The 16,867-nt window shown below is 38.9% G+C and overlaps 1 protein-coding gene across 1 annotated transcript; it reads right to left on the bottom strand.

Moving 5' to 3' along the window:
- Window positions 1–451: 451 nt before the first annotated feature.
- Window positions 452–14,902, bottom strand: LOC148333879 (uncharacterized). Its single transcript, XM_088300914.1, has 10 exons — window positions 14,608–14,902; window positions 11,505–11,648; window positions 10,961–11,034; window positions 10,701–10,851; window positions 10,311–10,584; window positions 9,924–10,029; window positions 9,026–9,172; window positions 7,413–7,473; window positions 4,134–4,297; window positions 452–3,198 (listed from the first exon to the last, which is right to left on the bottom strand). Exons 1-10 carry the CDS (start codon window positions 14,771–14,773, stop codon window positions 3,175–3,177), a joined length of 1,311 nt encoding a protein of 436 aa, XP_088157040.1. The 5' UTR covers window positions 14,774–14,902; the 3' UTR covers window positions 452–3,174.
- Between the last annotated feature and the right edge of the window lie 1,965 nt (window positions 14,903–16,867).

Below are 16,867 nucleotides of genomic sequence, written 5' to 3'. Positions count from 1 at the left end.
CAGGAGAAGGGGGGGGGCAGACATTTAGCATAATAAATCAATCAAGTTTTTCCTCATGTCATTTGAAATTATTGGATGTAAGCTTCAGTTGGCTACTATTGTGGACTGAATATGGGTAGCGACATTAAGGAAATTGCAATATTTTGTGGTTCATAGCTCACATTAACATACTGGAAAAACAAACAATGAATGTGTTTATTATTGAGAACAGTGAGGTTGGTGGGTTCTATAAAAAAACGAGCATCAAACATCAACCTGTGGTGGTCCTTTGAGAACCATACCAAAATGATGTGCACCCCTGAACATGATTTCATGAATTTATTGAACTACATTTTGTACAGCCCCTTGTCACATCAACCTATGACTCATGATAACAACAACAAATCAAAAGCTCATCATAAGCTTCAAAATAAACAAAACCTTTAAGACTTGGATAATATGTTGCCTTTATTTCATTCTCACAGAGAGAACGCAATGGTTATATTTGCACATCGTCACAGAGAGTCTTTTTCTAATGGAAGTGCATTATAATGTAGAAAGCAATTATTAAGTATTTTCACACTTGCCACAATAAATGCCTATGTAACAGCCTGGCCAACTTGACTCTACCATCTAATAATAACCCACAACAGTTATTTGTAAATCCCCTTTTATTCACAGGGGACTTTTTATAGATCTTACCAATCACAAGACATAGTGTACATGCTTGACTTCCTTGAATATTTTAATTGGCAGAAAATCACGAAAATAAACCTCTACTTATAGGACTCATAATTCCGATACAATGAAGCCATACATCAGGTTGTATAATAACAATAACAATAAACTTGGTGAACATGGGAAACGCCCCTGTAAGACATTTGATTACATTAAGTAATTGAAATATGATTCCACTACGTATGGTTGTATAATAAAAAAAAAAATGTGTTGCTCATAATCCGAAAGCGATTCTTGAACTGTTTGACAGTTGTAACGAGCAAAAAATATACACTTTCTGATTCAAAACTAACAGGTAACATTAATTAAGAGGAAAAATCAAAGGGCCATATTCTCTCATTCACAGTCAAGACTTTTTTTGGGTTGTTTTTACGCGCCTGGCGTCTGCATTCTTTGATCAAGATTTCTGACACACCCACCATGCATAACCTGGGAAATTGTGCGCAACCACCAAAGAGGTGTGTCTCAATGAAGTCTGAGGTTGGTTATAAATCAAGCAACATGGGATTTTCCTGAGACTTGTGAATGTCATTCAAATCCAGAGCACACTTTAAATGTGAAAATACAGCGAAGCTTATAAAGCAGCTAGTGCGAGATGCGCTCTGCTCCATCTAACACAAAACTACTAGGAAACTACTACTGTTTTTATTCTGTGTGAAATGAATCCAATCATTTAATCACATTTAGCCACTTTGACATATTCAATGACCAACAATGAGGGGAAAAAAGTAATTATGTACCTCACCATTTTGCTATAACAATGACTGCAGTCGTAATCGTGGCAGCCCTGCGCTTTCATTAAATATTAGTAATTAAAAAAAAAAAGTCCCCTGGAACCGATATTAGTCGCTAATAAAGATTCCAGACATTCAATCCCAGGTACGTATTTTTATGTCTTGTTTTTTCACATGGGAGCTAAAGGAGGGTCAGAAAATTACTGGCATTGAATGAGTTAAATAAATATGATATGACAACGCTTGACCAAAGAGAGTAACGTAGTAGGGACAGATAAAGGCCAATGGCAAACTGTGAATGCAGGTGAGTGGTTTCGGACAAACGCGTCCCACATTGTCAGCATGCGGCAGCTGTCGCAAGATCGTGAACTATACAAACGTGAAGACTGATGTTTCACTTTCCTGAGGCGCTGGATAAACAAGAGCCTTTTGAGTGCAGAAGAAAAGTACTTAAAGGGGAAGTCAACTCTCAAAAAATTCTTTGGCATAATATGTTCTATGTTCTATGCGCCGCCACTAGTGGAAACTCAGTATTCGGATTAATATGCACCGTTTTTAGCCATCTCAGGGCCACTTGTTGTTGACTGAAAGTGACATCATGGTTGCTCATGCCTCAGCTTCAGAAAACAGGTGAGCCCTGATTGGTTGTTTCCTGAGCCTTGAGCAACATTTACGTCATTTTCAGTCGATAGAAGTGACAAAATGGCCACCCACTGAGATGGCTAAAAATGTTTTTTGCTGATTAACTTTTTAATCAGAATACCATGTTTAGACTAGTGAAGGCACATAGAACGTATTCTTGCAAAGGATATTTTTGGGTTGACTTTCCCTTTAAATCCATAGAAGAATGCATTCAGCCAGAAAAGCGTTCACCTTTCAGATTCATGCACACAAGAGAATTTGGCCCAAAGTGCCTATATGAAACACACTATTTAGAAACAAATATAAAACAACACAACCGCCCAATACAAAATGTCAACAAACACTATATAATGCCCTTTCACGTACAAGTATGATCTTGATCCAGTATCATGGTTATAAATTGACTTGCTCAACTGTATATCAAATTGACATAAACAGCCAATGACATTGGATTGTGCTATATTTACAGTAGCACAATCACATTATCGTCACATCAGCTAATAGTAATTTGATACTATTGCAAAAGGTCCAGAACTGTACTAGCCAGTATCACAACTGCAATTAAGGATATTTCGGAAGGCAAGTTAATTGTCTGCTGATGACAAATAAACATTTGTATGCGATAGAGCTCAGCCATTCATGTATGAGTTTCTTTGTTTAGTACACGCATGTAGTAGCATTAGTGTTTAAACAAACAAACCATTCATTTAGGTGAACTTGGTGGGATCTAAATCATGGATTTACAACCCGAGCATAATACAGCACATCGTACACCAACACAAACCATCAAGCAAGACAGCTTAGTTAAAGCAACTTTCCATAGGACAATAGAACTGGACCACACACTGAAGGCAAGTAGTTACACAAATGTAACAAACAATGAAGTTTCACAGAAACCACAGAATGGGCACCTAAACTTTGTGAATATTTTAAAGAAAAAAATAGTTTACACAATCTTAGATGCTTTACGTAACAGTATTGGATTCATGAGAGAAGACACTTAATGGTCTTTACCACAAACCAAGCCTGTTCATACTCAGAACATTACTGTCGGGTCTCTATTGAGCTGACATGCTGCAAGTTAGGCGTTCATACCCCAGGTCCCCTATGGAAAGAACAGAAGGAAAATTAATTTGAGATTAAACACGTTCAGTACAAAAAGATGAAAAAGCTGATTTAGCTGATTTAGCACGAAGAGAAGCGCTGGACTTATTTTCAGCTGTCTTGTCTTTGAATCAGAGGAATTATTTTTATACAGCAAATGGAGAGCCTCGTATTGCTATGCCAGAATTCCAAGTTACATTTGAAAGACACCTGGAGCGTCATTTCAGCTCAAGTTAATATTGACAAGGATGATCGTAGTGCCAAGTAAACTCAGAGAAACACCCCAAGGCCCAGCGCCCCCTGACTCCGACTCAGAGGCAATGCTTGGATGACCTTTTGGAAAAGAACCCTCATCCAAGTGAAGGTCAAAACATGGCTATGTTGTCATAAATTAACGAGGTAGTAGAGACAATAATGTTAATCCAAATCTGAAAATATCTTTTGTTGAAATGACAAAAGACCAATTAACATGGTTTAGCCATGACTAGTCATAAACAGCACGCAGACCAAGCAGAATATTAGGTGTGCAATCTTATTTGGTACAATGAGCTGTATTTTTTTAATTTAACAATATTGTATGTTCAGTGCTGTAGAACAAGATAATACAGAGATCTATTTTTATTAGCTCTTTTGAGGCTGGATGAGAGACCAAAATATCGGCAATAGCTCGAGTGTGTAAGCCGACCTAATGTGATTGGTCATTGTAAGTAGATTGTGCTGTGGTGATATAAGCATCCATTTATTTTGTGGCTCTTTGTAATGGATTGAACAGTCTTCTGTCTTTTTATGCTTGTGTACTGTATGCCTCAGGCATTGAGTTAGCAGACTTCGGTTGTAGTTTTCACATGTGGGACAAAAGAATATTATACAAAACTATATACAAACTGGAGATACATAGGATCATAATCTATTTTAAGTTATTGGTCTGGTACGAACCATGACATGAGAGTAGCTGGCCAGTTGCAGCAAACACTCCAGGGTCTCCAGGAGCTGTTCCTTGCGGAGCATGTGGAGTCTAGTGTGATTGAGGTTCTTGCTCAATTCCAACTGCTGGAACGTTGCTTTGAGGGCCACCGAAGCACACTGAAGAACACTCATTCCTGGGAAAAAGTACAGTAGACACGTAAATGACTCGACATGCAACATTGGTTAACAGAGTCAAGCTGTTGCTGCTCCACATTGAGTGGAGCCAGCTGAGATGGCTCGGGTATCTGATTAGAATGCCGCCTGTACAGTCCTGACGAGGTGTTCCGGGGACGTCCCACCAGGATGAAGCGACGGGGAAGATTTGTCAATTTCAATTTGTATTTTTGTTTGTTCTCACCGTTGTCAAAATGTCAGTCTTTCTCGTCCTATTTCATATGCATGTAAGTTAGTTTCGTTATCTGCTTTGTGCCAAAAATGTGAATCACTATAGTTCCGAACCACGGATGCATGTATTAACAGGGCAAAGTGCTCAGACAACTTTCACAGTTTAAATATTAGTCATCTGTAAATACAAAGTGCTACTTGTACTTGCTAATGTTGGGCTTTGTATGATATTCTTGATCTGTTTTAAGCACAAACTTGCAACCTTGTCTCCAAGGCATCCAAATGTTTAAACTGTTGCCAAGTGCACAATCTGAATCAGATATAAATGAATGTCATCTTAAGCCCGTATCCCACTCAGGGGCGAACGTTTGCGAGTGTTGTCAAAGGTAGCGAATGCGCGTTAATGGCAGGGTTCGTTCAAGGTCACGAACATTCTCCAGATGTTCTCCTGACGTTCACCAAAGGTTTTAATGTTTTTTCTTGTGGCAAGAAATTTTTGAACATGTTCTAAATTCCCTCCATGAGAAGAATGAAATATGTTGTACGGTATTTATAGATTCATTCATTCAGTATTCGTCGTATACAGTAGTGGTTGGTTCCATTTTTCCACAGTATTGCCTTCAATTTCAATTTGCTGCATCAGGAATGCTGATAAAAGGTGTAAAATCAAAGTCAAACTATCGACTTAATTGTCTTTGTTTTAGTTTGTGTATACCTTAACGAATTCTGTCTGTAAACTACGGAAGATTATGCAAGAGCCGTTCCTTGCTGATACAATATGCTGTGATTAGCATATGATCCGATTAGTTGATTAATTGCAATCGTTTTCGTGACTAGTCATCAAGCAAAATAATTGCTCCAAGTAAGAATTGCTATTGCATAGCTTACATATATATATATATATATATATATATATATATATATATATATATATATATATAATAATATCACATATATATATATATATATATATACATATATATATATATATATGGGTCGCACGGTGGACGACTGGTTAGCTCGTTGGCCTCACAGTGAGAGACAGCCCCGGTCGTGGGTTTGATCCCGGCTCCGGCCATCCTGTGTGGAGTTTGTACTCCGGTTTCCTCCCACATTCCAAAAACATGCATGGCAGGTTGATTGGACACCCTCAATTGCCCCTAGGTATGAGTATGAGCGAGGATGGTTGTTTGTCCATGTGTGCCCTGCGATTGGCTGGCAACCAGTTCAGGGTGTCCCCCGCCTACTGCCCGAAGATAGCTGGGATAGGCTCCAGCACCCCCCCCGACCCTCGTGAGGAGAAGCAGTACAGATAATGGATGGATGGATGGATTATATATTATATATATATATATATATATATATATATTATATATTATGCATCATTTTTTTTTTACTCATAAAGGAAATAAATATATACTTTTGTTGTTAATCAGTGACATAACATTGTATTATCACTCAAACATATTCTGTGACTGTGCAAGATTAGATAAATTGACTTATGACTTGCTTAACCCAAGTGATGATTTTACTCAATTTAAAATTTAGCTGGGACTTGATTAGATTTCTTCCGCAGCAAATTGTTACTTACTTAATCCCTGAAGGTTAAAGTACTTGTTTGAAGTAAGTTTAGAAAATGGCAAATCAAATATCTTTGTGTCACAAATAATGTAATAACACATAATATAAATAAAGCATGATTTTTTTTTTGGTACATTTGGTATATTTAAGTAGGTTTCTGTCAAGCGTTAACGTCAACAGCAAAACAATACAATTTTCTTTATTGTTCTTTAGAACAACTCTCAAGCATATCCTTCTTCATTTGAATAAACTGTTAATACTATTTACATGCGATATATACACTTCCATGAGGAGGAACGGATTGCAGTTTTGATTGGCTCGGGAGCCTTAACTTGCAGGTTCCCCGACCCGATCAGCTGTTTCAAGACACATCACACGGAAGTGTGACTGCTCTGAAGAAGGCTGAAGTGACAGCCGAAACCGAAAGAGTGTTTTGCTCTCCACCAGAAAAAAAGTTTTTTATCTGAAAAAAAGAAAACGTGGTGAGATATATAGGCTCGGTATATGAGCTTTGCGTCAAAATTTATCCTGCTAGTATTGAGACCACATGTTTTTGTGGTTGGTTTCCTACGTTTGTCATTGGTAAGGAATTTAAGGTATATATACACGTGCTGCTCAACTCTACTTAACACCCGCCCGCTCGTTCTTCTCGGCTCCTTGCACGTGCACTCGGCAGCCGTCAGTCAACTAGAAGCTGTCACAATACACGCAACCTATCACACGTTTTTCAAAATGGATTGCAGTCACACCTACCTTTTTGCAAACCCTTTATCATTAAGTAAAACGGTTGAGAAAACAGATCTTCAAAGTGCTTGAGGCAAAAAATACTCGTCAACACTGGCTTGAAATTCCCTCTCTTTGCCAGAACGAAATTGGTCTTTACGTGTCCTATGTTTTTTGTTTTGGCCACTCAAACAGATGTTTCCCAGAATGATGTCACACAGCATTGTCACACAGGGCTGAGACATTTCCCAGAAAAACGCAAAATAATAATGTCAGTTGAGCAGCTTACTGGACAATAAGCAATGCATTACAATGTTGACTGCCGATTGCCGAACAAACGCATTTTTGTTGCTAGAGCGTTGCTCTGGGTCTAACTATGAATCTAGGACATTTGCGTGGAAAAAAAACAAAAAAAACTAACCCGAATATTCTTAAAATAGATTTTACTACTCAAAACACAGTGTGTCAAGCTTACCTCAAGATTGCACTTTAAGGCTTCAGACGTACTTAGTTACTGTAAACTAAATTAATTAAAAGTATTCAATGCGTATGAAAAGCTATTCATCCCAAGATCCTAGGACATTAAAACACAGGACTTACCATACTTATCGGTGGCTTCAACATCAATGTACACACCCTCCAGCATAGCGCGTTTCAGAACCTAAAAGGAAGTGTCTGCATGAGAAAGCTGTGTACCACCTGTGTTGCTTGCTTTCAAAACCACATGTAAGGCAGTTGAGCTAAATTAAGAGTCATGACTGAAATAAGTGGCAGGACTAAATCTAAAATAGACAGAACACACTATGGACTGCAAACTATTAGGAATAAGTAAATACTGACAATAATTTAAGACTAACAACAGTTGAGTGATGATTCAGAGGGTATACTGGCGGCAACACAAAGACAAAATGTGTTTTACTTTTATTTTTGTCAATGTCTTGGTGAACATTTAACCATGTCTTGTGTAAAATTTGAAAAAACAAAATGTCCGAATGCGCTCTTCTACACTGCGGACGGTTTGGAAACCCAGCGTGTAGTTTGAATGTAATGGAAAACTCACATTCAAGGTGTAGAGTTAGGACGTCAGATTTAATTTCCAAACACTCCCTTAGTAGTGTTAATTGGCATTTTCCACAGTGACTTAAAAGTCACTTGTACTTTCCAAATGTATAGCCATCTAATAGATAATAATGGGAAAGGTCATTACTGTCCCAATTGTACTCCAGCTTTAAGTGTCTCTAATATAACACACAAATTGAAAAGGAGGACAGATTTTGATTTTAATATTTAACTGGCTGGGTTCGTGTGAGGAGAAGTTTGGAACGAGCCTTAGTAAAGATGTATCAGCCCCCATAATCAGTACGGAGCAACATGGAAAATTATGTAATGTTATCCAGACAAGGAACCCATCTTACATAAGAATAATCTTACGGCACACCACCAAAATTAATGTCACAAAAAGCATGAACACTGAAATAATGATGGTTGTGTAAACTTACTCACAAGTGGACTTATTTAGAGGGAATTTGGGGCCTTTTTAATTGAACACAAAGCTGACATACTCACAGGATGACTTGACGTAAGTTGTATGAAAGGCAACAACTGTGGATACAAAGGTCTACCTTCTGCTATTTTTAATTCATTCTCCTTTGTACTACTGTTAACCACCTTTAATAGCGATGGTTACCAAACATCCAAGTTTCGCAAGTCCAACCAATTAAATACTAATAGCAAATTCAGTCACGTGGCCTGTTTTCGCCACTTCATATTTTTGATCTATCTAATCTTGAACAATAAATAATGGAAAACCTTTTTTAGTTGAATAAATATCAAAATAATGAGTCACTTTTCCCAATTTTTGATTTTCAATTGCCCATTGAAAATGGAAGACTAAATGGTACGCGGATTGATGTACATCGATGGATATGGAATAAAGTCTGAGAATATTAAAATCTACTAAGTCAGATCACATATCTTGTCTCATATATTACATCTTTGGCTCACTCCTATTTAGACAATATTGTACTGACGTGAAAATAGCTTACCGTATGAATAAACATAACACTTGTGGTTTCATTATGTATAAATCAGTACCTATAGCACACATACCAGTTATTTCCACTTTATTTCCCAAATTCACAAGGAAAAATATATATGGGCAGATGAGGAAGCACGCACATTTAACAGTGTTTTACTAAAATCAAGTTTCTCACCTCAAGCACTCGGATGAAGCCTTTCTCAGCACTGAGGTGAAGACAGGATTTTCCCGAGTTGTTTCTTTCACTGACACAAGCACCTAAATAAATCAGATCCTCGACGATCAGGTGATGGTTGTGCTTGGCTGCAAGGAGGAGGGCAGTCTGCAAACATGAAAGACAGCTCACAAACACATCATTTTCTCATTGTATTTAAGATTCGGTTTTGAAATCTGTTAGATCCAACTGAGCCAATAATGGGTCCACAAGGTTAGAATCGCAACTCGAAGGGCCCCATTTTCGTTCCCAGAGCAAGTTTAGCACAAAGCACAGTCTAACCGTGAGTATGGGTGCAGTTTTATTAGAATTGGGCATTGAGGATGGAATGAACCTTTTCTCAGCCAATCGTGTCAGCATCCCTCATTTGTGGTAAAGTCAGGCCAGTCAGAGTGCAGTCCACACAAGTATGCCGTGCATGAGATTGCAGACACAGAAATAGACTCGCTAAATTCTGTGCATGACATTGGCTGGTACCAAATGAATAAACGTCCGTTTTTACGCATAGCACGGCCTACTTTGTGCCACCAAAATTGTTGGATGAGTCTGGGACGATGCAACACTTCCACAAACACGCTAGACTAGACTGGGCTGGCATGAAAATGAAGTTACACCCTTTTTATGCCACGTGTGTGGACGTCAGTCGTGGAAATTAGGGCCCTATGAGTTCTTGGCATATGAATCACAACTTAATAACATCTTTGGTAGAAGCTATATTGAATTGACATTGACAAACAATGACATTTAGAATAACATTTTTGTCGTTGATAAAATGCCAGCATTTTGGACGTAATAAACCTTGATTGATTTATTGTTGTTGAAATCTACTTTAAATTACATTTTCAAACTTGTATTTTACCATTCCATCTGAGTCTTTCATGTCTAATCTGTTGAGTGTAGCCATCCTTTTTGCGATTGCGTATGCCAGCGCCCTCCTGCCGTCACACACCACACCATGGAAAGCACTGTCGAGAGAGAGACAAAGCCTTTAATATACTCCATACACAAAGAACAAGCTTTTAATATTGTAAAAGTTTAAGAAACTGTTCTTCTACCACACATTGATTTACATTGAAAAGATTATAATGACCATTTAAAACACAACATCTCATTTACTATACAAATAAAGTTGTATTGTATTGCTATATTTGTATAGTGCGACCAAGCCTAAACCTGACTTTTAACCTGCTTATAATTTATTACTCTACTCTTTTTACATGTGTACGACAATTAATGTTAAACTTGCGTTCGGCCGTGTCGATCAGTGGCCAGCAGTGCTTCATCAGAGATGTCCCTCAGCTGGATCTCCTCCTTCTGCAGCTGTGCCCAAAAGAACTCGGAGCCGCTCATTGCGCTGTTAGAGTACCAACTCTCTCCTGTCCACGTGGGCTGAAAGCTTGTGGTCATGACGCTGGAAGGGGGTGGGCTTTGGTGGTACTCTGCTATCCCGGGTGAGTACGTTGTATGGGAAGTCGGACTAGGGATGATTTCATCGGAATCATCACTAATGTAACCTGTACCTTGTAATGGGGTAAAGTTGGATATCGAGGTTATGCAATTGAAGAATAAAGTATTGGGGATTTTGTGAGGGTTTTTTTGTGTTTTTTTTACTAAATATGCGATACTAGTTAATTACCATTCGGCTCAAAAGTGTACTCAGGTGAAACTGGTGAGCTGGGAAACGACATTTGCCTAGTGGAACTATTTGTGGTGCCGGTCCTCAGATCCTCCTCCAGCACTTCAACGATGATTGCCAGCTCCTCTAGGCTACTGGTGGGGCGTTTTCTCTGTGAGTGAAAGACAGCCAAGGTATTTGCGGTGCTTTGAATGTTTCCTAATCCTTGACATTTTTCTATGGCAACTCTCAGACAGTGAGGCGCAATCACATTCACCGACCTTGCTTGTTAGATTTCCTGTGCGTGTTTTAAATCGCTTCTTGTCCCCTGAAAAAAAAACACATTGACTATGATCTCTCAAATTGACATAAAACACTTCTGAACAAAAGTAATTCATGAAAAAAAGTGTCCCAAAAGTGGTCTTTACCTTGGACTCTTTTGCTGTGCAGGTTATGCTTGTAAAAAGCAAAAACGAAGATGAGATGATTTTTGTGCTTTTACATATAACTAGGATATAACAAGTGACAGATCAAAGCACTAATAGATATTTCATCAATTCTGATAAAAAAGTCAAAAGTATTCTTGCACTATTAGTGTAGAAATACTTTAGAATTTTTTTCTGATTCCTGTTTTCACCCATTTGAGTTCTTCTTTTTGATTCCAGCAGGCAATCATAATTAAAATAATATGCCTCCTCTCCCAGGACATAAAGTTAAAGAAGTACAATAATGGTAATATAAAAAATAACAAAATAACCCATAAATAACCCAGGTTGGTTTTAAGGGAGTCGATATTTATATCCTCTCATATTAAAAGCTAGAAACAAGATTTAGTGGTGAAGTTTACCTGAGGATCTTGGGGGTCCCTGCCCTGGGCTATGCGGATGTTCCGAAGCAGATCCTTGACAGGCATTTTAACACGTACTCCAAGGTAGACTTTCTTGCTATCTTCACTGCAGTGCTTTGGCGCTAAGATGATGACCATAGATCAAAATATATGAATGGAAAAATTAGAGAGACATGGTATCAGAGGTTTGACACACAAATGGCTGAAAAGTTATCTAGATGACAGGAATTAGTATGTACATTTTATCGATTTAAAATTAAACGAGTTAAAATTAACTCACGGGTTTCCCCAGGGTCTCTACTTGGTTCTTAACTATTTATAATCTATATCAATCGCATATGCAGTGTCGCTAAAGTTTAAAAAATAATAATATTTGCTGATACAATTTCATACGGCACTGGAGAAAAACTCGAGTGGCTACGGAATACTGTGGAAAAAGGAATAAATATATTATAAAAACTGGTTTGACATAAACGAATTATCTTTGAATAGAAATGTATAGTATGGAGTATAATCTTTGGTACCACACAAATTAAACATTAAGTCATAATTAGCATAAATTCAGTTCAAATAGCAAGAATTAATTAAACAAAAGTTCTTCGCATAGTTATTGATGAAACGACGTAGGTAATCACAAAGAGAAAATGTGAAAAGAAAAAATTCTAAAGTTGTAAACCAAGGATTTCCTAAGTAAGAAATCATGATGCACATTATCAGAGGTGGACATTTTAGTACATTTTGACAGTCCATCAGCGGCCTAGGCACCCGTCTGCGATCATTGGTCTGTCTTTTTTCCAAACTTTAAACGTCAGTCCATCAGATTATTTTAAACGTGCTGCCATCATCGCTTCTGTCAGGTGTGTGTGCGTGCGCACACCGGTGACTTGGGCTGTGCAGTGCAACTATAACTTGATTAGGTGTGGTTCATGATGGCTGAGGGAAGTCAGTTGTGCTCCGATTGTACAGTGGCGTGATGAAACTGTGGTGAGAGACACATGATTTTTGTTTTGATGCATTTGTGGCTGAGGCCACCTTAGAGATGTTAAAATCCTTGTAGGCGATGTGATCTGGTGGAGATCGCGTGCCGCACCACTTTGGCTCTTTGTCACATTGCGTTAATGTTAGTTGGTGAGGAGTTGTTGGTTGTATCGGGCCATGACGTTTCCGTTGATTTGCAGGGGAAGAGGAGTGCAGTAAGTAAGTAAGTTTCGTATGGCTACACCTCTATTCATAGAGGTGTGGGTCCGGGAGCGAAACAGAGTTTCGGTTCGGACGCCGGGTTTTTGGATCATTCTTGGTTTCCCCGTATGGGTACTCTGCCACCGCACGACGACAACGTGATGATCCGGCGCGGCGGCCCTAAACTGTTGCCAGCCAGTCACAGGGTAGACATAGACGCCGTCACTGAGTGGGAACCGAACCCACGCTGCCTGCACACAACTCGGGCGAGTGTACCACTACACCATCAGTGACTAGGAGTGCAGTGATGTCTCCTGTATGAAGGTGCACATGGATTTCACGGGAAACATAAAGAAGACTCAGTTTTTGCCTATAGATGCGTGTGTTTCTTGTTTCTGACTCTTATGCTTAGTTGCAGAAACAGAATCCTGGAGTTTTCTCCGTGAGCATCCTGACTTGAATTCAGGCTACAGTTAGCGCCAGAGAAAGACGATTCAAGCAACTGTTATTGCGCTAGGCTTTGCCTTCCATCATCAAAATTATTGCGAGTTTCATTCTGATACTTTCAGAATATGATTCCTACATTTTTATCAACCTCCACATACATTTTGGTGTATTGGTCATGTTTTATTCCAATAGTTGAACAGAATGTGTTCACTCTACAACATGAAGTAAATAAATATTGGAGTCTTTCATTCTAATATTTTTAGAATATGATTATTATATTTTTATCGACCTCCAAATAAATTTGGGTGGGAATTTACTTTTCCCAATAGATGACGTCAACAAAAGTGAAAAAAAAACAGGCCTCCCCCTGAGATGGCTAAAAATGGTTGGAGTTCACTGCTTAACTCAAATCCCACAAATGCATTATTAATTCGTTAGTTTTTTTTTTTTAGACTAGTGAAGGTGCATTAAACATTTTATTGCAAAGAACCTTTTTGTGGTGCCTTCCCTTTTAAGAGGCCATACAGCATTTTTACAGCACTAAAGACCAGGAAAGAAGTCTGAAATGAACAGTGCAGTCATTTTATGGATTTAACTTATTGTACGTATTTTGAGGCCCTATTTACTCATCTCCGCCAACAAACACGCAGGAGTCACGCTGTACGTTTCTTTCAATAGTCAGCAAAGCAGGCACCCGTCAGTGACGGATGGGGAGCTCCGTCGGTACTGCAGTGAATGATTACATTGACGGACAAATATCCACTTCCGACCGCTAACGAATTAACTTTTCATGCTATGCTGAATGTACTAATTCATTAGTCATCAAATTAAACACACTTAAATTCTACGAATTAGTTGAAAAAAAAAACCCATAAAAAATAAGGTGCAGTAAGGACGTATAGGATAATTCAATAGAAGTATTGAATAAATAACATTGCCACAGTATCCAGAAGCTGTTCGAAATCAGAGAGGGTTGTTATAGTCTAAGAAATAAAAATGTATTTAAAAAAATAAAAATACAAAATCAAGCACAAGAACAAACATAAAACAAATGTGTTTCAAAAAATTGAATTCAAAAAGTGGTTTAAACAATATAGTGTTTATATATATATATATATACATATATATATATATATGCATATATATATATATATATATATATATATATATATATATATATATATATACATATATATATATATATACATATATATATATATATATATATATATATATATACACATATATATGATCTTTCTACTTTGATTTTTCGTGTCTTTTATGTTACGTATTGATAAATGAAATAAAATATTTATATATATATATCATAATACACGAACACACACACACACCCACACGTGAAAGGAATTAAGTTTCTGCCAGATAGCTGGTCATTTGTTCGAATTTGAGTAAAGTCTGTCTGGAGCGTGGATGCGTGGAGGGTGGAAGATGTACCTGTTTCCCAGTCGCCCGCCCCCCGTCCGCTCACGCCGGAGGCAGGTGTATGCGAGGCGGCTGCGTGTGCCGGAGCTCCCCGCGGCTCAGAAACTGGATGAGTCCTGCTGTTGTCTCTTCCGTGCACTCGCTCTTTGCCTTCTAGTCTTTTATAACGTCCTCTCATCTTCTTCGAATATTAAAGTAGAACTCTGTATACTATGAAAAACGAAATATGACACTTAATTAACCTTCAGTCAGATATCGACACAAAACGAGTCTGGACTTAAATCGCAGAGTCCACACAACCGGTACTCAAAGCTCGTCTTAACATGACAGTTTGTTGACAAGTACGGCGCCTACCTGGTAATGTGACACGAACCACGCCCACCGATTGAACACGTGTTCAATGCATTTACATAAACCCACCACATTTTGTAATTACTTCCATTCAGGCTCAGGCCTTCACACGTTATTCTACACCATTAACTTTTCCCCTCGGCTCCTATTATATTTCTCGCATCTTTTGGGCTTCTCCTTCCGCATTTTTCAACCGATTCTCATAGTTCTAACTTTAAACTCCAAAGATTCAAGATAGGTTCGCTCTTTTCTCATTCCAAGAATTCACATTTCCCTAATGTTCACATTGTCACGCAAAAATTCACAGATTATTCCCAATGGCAATCCACATTAATATCGTTCAAATTTGAAATTCAAACTTCCAGCTCACTTAATTAAACTTAGGTTAGATTTTGAACTTGACAAAAATTCCCAGTCTACTCTTAATGTAAAGATGATATATAGTTTAAAAATAAAAAAAACTGTACACAAGTTGTGCAAAATTAAGTCACATCCAATCAGTGTTTGAAGTACTTTAGAATTGACAAAAGTACAAGTGTAGTCACTTTTTCTTTTTCTTTTCTTCCACATGTGTTCAAATGAGTGTCTTTTGGTTCTTCCCATTCCAAGCGTGCAATAAATGACATTTCTGGGCTGACGGCGGTGCACGCTGACATATTTATATGAAGGGACTAAGAACGCTACCGGCGGCCATCTTACGTCTCCACTTGCTTAGAATGCCTAATTTAAACACATTGCTTTCATCCATCCATCCATTATCTGTACCGCTTCTCCTCACAATGGTTGCGAGGGGTGCTGGAGCCTATTGCAGCTGTCTTCGGGCAGTAGGCGGGGTACACCCTGAACGAGTTGCCAGCCAATTGCAGGGCACACATAGACAAACAACCATCCATGCTCACACTCATACCTAGTGGCAATTTAGAGTGTTCAATCAACCTGCCATGAACGTTTTTGGAATGTGGGAGGAAATCATAGTAGCATCGCAGCTGATCACCGCGCATACAAGTCCTACAAAGACCATGATTCCATGCGAATAGACCATGTACACAACACATACCAATACTGTCATGATCCATCTTTGTTGTTTTTGGTTTAGTCTTTAGTTTCATGTTTTTCCTTGTGTTTGGTGTGTCTCCGTCATGTTCATTGTGTCCACCTATGTTCGTCAACACAAGGCCCAGTGTTTACCAATCAGGTCCTTCGAACATTTTGCTTCTTGTACAGGTGCTCCTCATTCTCTTGTTAATTTGTTCCAGTTCTTGTCGGTGCATTGTCCTTGTCAGATGTGCTTGCCAGTGTCCACATCAGTTGTCCTCATGCCTGTCTCGTTTTTGTTTTTTTTTCTACAGTTAAGTCAAGTCCGAGTGTTTTGTTGCTCCCATTTGTTTTGTAATTTAGTTTATTTTTTATTTTATTAAAGGCCATTTAAGTTACCCCTGCCTTGCTTCCCTGCATTTGGGTCCTCCTCTTTCTCAACCTCCACGCCGACCTGACAGAATGCACCGACCAATATCGGAACCAGCGGGAAGCACACGACGATATCCTCCACGTTGTCGCTCAGCCTGCTACCCCCCTCAGCCTGCCGACCATCCCCAAACCCTTCGCGTAGGTTTTGCTTTTTGGTCACCTCTTTGTTTCGATAATGTTGAATCCAGCTCTGAAATTGCTGGGTCACCCGATTGGCCATCTATCGGGGACCTCCACGGAGTGGCCGCCGACGGTGCCCTAGTAGAGGTTCTACAACCCCTCACATTACCAGCTCTTCACTCCCTGAGTCACGTTATTACCAGCCACATCGCTCACCTCGTCCCCCGTCGGTTCTGCACCTCGTCCCTGATCCGACGGCACACATCCTGCGGCCGCCATCTGTCTCTGCCGCGTTAGGGCAGAGAGCCAGCAGCAACAAAAATGTTGTATTTCA

This window comes from Idiotropiscis lumnitzeri, chromosome 7 (assembly GCF_059441095.1).
Source record: "Idiotropiscis lumnitzeri isolate Australia: NSW breed Sydney's pygmy pipehorse chromosome 7, RoL_Ilum_1.0, whole genome shotgun sequence".
Lineage (NCBI taxonomy): Eukaryota > Metazoa > Chordata > Actinopteri > Syngnathiformes > Syngnathidae > Idiotropiscis > Idiotropiscis lumnitzeri.
The sequence above is the reverse complement of the archived record's forward strand: the minus strand, read 5'-3'. Positions and strand labels throughout refer to the sequence as shown.